This window comes from Fukomys damarensis, unplaced genomic scaffold (assembly GCF_012274545.1).
Source record: "Fukomys damarensis isolate Sample0158 unplaced genomic scaffold, DMR_v1.0_HiC HiC_scaffold_39, whole genome shotgun sequence".
Lineage (NCBI taxonomy): Eukaryota > Metazoa > Chordata > Mammalia > Rodentia > Bathyergidae > Fukomys > Fukomys damarensis.
In genome coordinates, this window is record NW_022900951.1 from 113,557,292 (window position 1) to 113,561,593 (window position 4,302).

General features: G+C 52.4%; 1 protein-coding gene across 1 annotated transcript in view; it reads left to right on the plus strand.

Annotated features, from left to right (window-relative positions):
* Positions 1–3,472: 3,472 nt before the first annotated feature.
* Positions 3,473–4,302, plus strand: part of Zic3 (Zic family member 3) — an 11,275-nt gene continuing 10,445 nt past the window's right edge. Inside the window, exons 1-3 of the mRNA XM_033760512.1 lie at positions 3,473–3,599; positions 3,739–3,876; positions 4,127–4,278. Coding sequence (XP_033616403.1) covers positions 3,473–3,599; positions 3,739–3,876; positions 4,127–4,278 — 417 coding nt within the window. The remainder of the gene's footprint in view (positions 3,600–3,738; positions 3,877–4,126; positions 4,279–4,302) is intronic.

The window sequence follows — 4,302 nt, forward strand, 5'->3', positions numbered from 1 at the left end:
CAGAACGGAAATCCGCTTGCTGAGTTTAAAGGGTCTTTAAAATGTTGTGAGTGTTACATTGCAAGTCTTTTCTAAATACAAAACAGAAGAAAAGACCACAGTGTTTCCCTTGCATTTAAGAAAATTGCTAGGTCCCCAACTTAGGATAATTTTATGTCCACCACACACACACACACACACACACACACACACACACACACACACAAATGTGTTTGGAAAGAAATCTCTTGTGATAACAGAATGTGCTATACGTGCCTTGGGTTTTTTTGTTTTTTTGTTTTTTTGGTTGGGGCTAGAAGGGCAAAATGCTCTGGGCTCTGGGAGAAACCAGCTCTACCCTACTGCCCGTCAGGGTGTTCTCTTTTCCTCTTGCTTCTCCAAGATAGATCCTAAAAAATCAGATCCAAAAGCTTTGCTGGTTTGGCAATGATGAGTTTTCTCTTATTTTATTTATCGCTTTAGATTTGGGCATAAAAATAAATCTTTTTCTTATTTACTATTTGAACTCAGTGTGAGGGAAAGGATCCCATTATACTTCCTATCCATAGAGACATGTGGATATTTAGACCAGACCACATACAACTGGGGGATGCATAAAAGAGATTTATTGGTTAATTTAGGCTGCCTAATACACATGTAAACCTCAGTAAGCCAAAGCTGTGGAGGGAGCCTCGGTTACAGCGTACAATAAGAACCACGACCTAGGTTTGAATGGTCCTGCCCTGGCCAGCGCTGTGATTCTTTCCTGCACCTGAACAGATGAGAACTCTGTACTGCCTGGCCCTAGAATGTATGCCAAAAACAAAACAAAAATAAAGTTTTCTCCTTTTCGTTTCCCTCCTTGCACCACCACTCTGATCTCAGATTTAGCTCCCCCAAAGCCCTCTGTCCTCCAAAGTAGTTTCCAGGAAATCCTAGGAAAACCGAGTTTGGGGAGGAGGGGAAGTTGCAGGTCATGAGAAAAACTTCACTTCCTTTTTTCCTAACAGTAGTGACTTACTTTGTGAGGGTTTGTGGGGGGGTGTTTTCTCAGGCGGTGACTTGATACATTTTGGAGAGATCCCGTTGTATCGGGTTTTAAAAGTCAGGGTTTCCCCTCCCAAAATAAGGAACACCCCACCCACACCAACTGAAACAATTCCAATCCTCCTGCCTTCTGCCCTGCTTTTCACAAAGCCCTCAGTCTTCTCCTTTTGGGGAGGCAACCGAGACCTCTGCGCCTCGGGGATCAAGGATACCCCTTCAGAACCGCACACTCCGTATGGGCTAGGCTGCCGCGGAAAGAGCTCCATCGTCTTGGATTTTGGCCTAACTGAGCCTCCGCAGGTCTGTCCTTTAACAAGCATCCCCCCACCTTCCCACTTCTCGGCGCTGAAGATTTAATTGAATTATGCCTTTTTGTTCCAGGGACTACAGAGCGCGTGCTGGAGGCAATTAATTATCGGAATGTGGACATATCAAAACGGACACTGGCTACAGGGTAGGTCAGCGGCTTCAACGTCCCCCTGCCCCCCGCGTTCGAGACTCCTCCCCAAAACAGCTTGCCAAGCTCCCTCGGACGCCCCTCGCCTGCAGCCCCTTCCCGGGTTGCCTGTCCTGGCTCCCATTCGCAAAAGGCCCTCATTTATCAGTGTACCTGCCAGGACACCCCAGAAAATCTCGCAGCAGCGCTGGCGCTTCCAAGGCTCCACAGCCAACATCTCCGATCCCCAAGCCTAAAAATCCGCTTTCTCCAGGATAGGCTTTGGGAGGAAATGTAAACTTTTTCAAACCAGGCCCTGGGTCGGTGGAGGTTGATGAGAGGTGAAAAGAGGTACAGGGAAGGAAGAAAGGGAGAGAGAGAGGGAGGAACGGAGGGAGGAAGGAAGGAAGGAAGGAAGGAAGGAAGGAAGGAAGGAAGGAAGGAAGGAAGGAAAGAAAGGGGGAAAATAAAAGAAAGAAAAACAATCCTCCCTTGTTGTAAACCTGACTCCAGGGAATTCATTTGCATGATTTAAGCATATTTATTCTTCTCTGAACCCCCCCCCCAAGAAATCCTCTGCTGAGCGAAAATGAAACCCTTCTTGGAGAGCGTAGTTTTCGGCAGATGCAATAATTTAAGCCATCAGCGAACTCACCTTCCAACCTGGGGAGAGATCTGGATGTGGAGGGAGGCTGGGGCGAATTTGATGGGAGGGGGTGACTACGGTAAAATGTGGTACCGGCAGGGTTTTCCCCCACCACACTGGCAAAGAAAGAAGGTGAAGGGTTGGCCAGGCCGGGCAGATTGGGGGGCAGGAAGTGAAAGACTGCAGTTATAAAGCGCTGCTTGAGGCGGTCTCTCCTGGCGCCTCTGAACTTGATCAGATGTTCTGTTTCCTACAGAGAGATGGCGGCCGGGCGGTGAAGCTGCCTCCAGGCGCAGACTTTGGGGCTCTGCCCCTCTCGGGAAGTGACAATCACAGCCATCTTTTTCTTGGCCTTGTCTGTACACTCACTCGCCTGCATTCTTTGCGAATGCTTTCTGACCCCCCCTCCCCCAAAAGTGAATTTCTAACCCTGTTCGAACTTAGTCATTCTGTCCAGAAAGACGGGGGAGGGGGGCACACACGACTGACTCCAACACCGGTCCCTAAAAAGTAAATTCTTAAGGGATAAGTAGTTCCCCGGGTCACTGCGTTCTTCCCCCCGTAAGAGTAGCAGAGAGCAAGCCCGGACTGCTCAGAATGAAGAAAATTCTGTCTCACAGTCCCCATTCTCCCTCCCTACCTCTGCCTTTGAAAATGTTGAGAATTCAAAGCTGATTAGCACAGTGATAGGAAACCACGCTGATAACTGTGTGTCTAGTGCGTTTACTGTGCTTAGTGTGCTGGGTTCATATTTTGTTTCTACAGGATATGTATTCTGAGTGTTTAGTATTTGCTCGTGTTTGCTGTTCTGTGCGTGTATTCGCCCTATTGTGTCTAGTTGTGTGTTTGCCTTGTGTTGTGTAGCGTTGTTCTGCGTTGTGTGCTTACTCTTGTGTGGTGCGTGTTTCACGTGTGTGCTTGTGCTTGCTGTGTAGCGTCCGTGTTTCCTGCCGTGTGCTTGCGTTTATTGTGTTGCACAGGTTTGCTGTGTCATGAGGGGAGTGGGTGGCGGCGAGTACCACCGCTACCCATAGACTAAAGGGTCAAGGCTTGGCTCAGACGAAGTATGGGAGACCGGCGTTTATTGCAATCGCTTCTCTTCGTTTGAGCCTCGGACGGCTGCCGCTAGCTCGGGGCACCGGCAGAGAGCTGCCCCGACCGGGGTCCAGGGTCTCTCAGGGACATCAAGACTCGTAGGGGCGAGTGGGGTAAAAGCAGCAGCTGGGCTGAGAGCGCTGAACCGCAGCACTCACTCCTCGATCTGCGTCGTACGGTTACCGAGGGACAACCTGCTCAAGGTGGGAACGTGGCGGGTACCCTAGCAGGGCCGGACGTCGCGCGCTGCGCCCCGGGAGAGGCGCGCAATGAGAAGGATCCTCGCGGGGCAAAGAGTTTCTTTAGCTAAGGCGGGTAAAGAGCGCGAGAAGGGTGCTTGGGGTCCGCCTGGAGCCGGGACGAAGCCGGAGCCAGGCCAGCTCCGCCCCGCTGTCTGTGGGCTGAAGCCTGGCCCCGGTCCAGTACAGCCGCGCAAACCCCGCGGAGCTCCGCGGGCCAGCTAGCTCCCCATTGGCGCGCGCCGCCCGGCCTCCCGCTTGGTTTATGTGAAAGGAGTGAGTGATTGACTTATCAGTCCAAGGACATTACTCTGGAGGCGAAGAGGCTGGGACTTGCGAGGCGAACGGCGAGGATCGAGCCTGCCTCCTCCCTGCTGCCCGCCCGCCGGTTGTGATCCGGCTCCGCCACTTGGCGCAGCCCAGCCCGGAGGCCGGTACCCAGGGAGCCTTCTGGCCCCGGGGTTCCGCGCTCTCGGGCAGAGGAGGGGTACCCGGGGCAGGATTGACAAACCCCGCCCTCCACTTATTATTTTGCTTATTTTTCTTTGTGCGCTCCTGTTAGTTTGTTACAACAGATCTAGTCCAAGAGTCTTTTCTCCTCCCTTCTCCTCCCTCCTCCTTTCCCCCCCTCTCCCTCCACCCCTGCTCCTTTTTCTTCCCCTCCTCCCTCCTATCCCTCTGCAGGAGACTCTCTCAGAGACGGAAAGTTGCAGCTCCCGGTAGCGCCTCAGTGGTCTCGCTGCTGTGTCCCAGCGCCGCCATCCCTCTTCTACTACGGCACTTTGGGGATCTCCTCCTTCGCCTTCACCCCTGCTCAATTCAGCCGGATCGCTCCTGTGCCGAACGCCCCATCTATGACG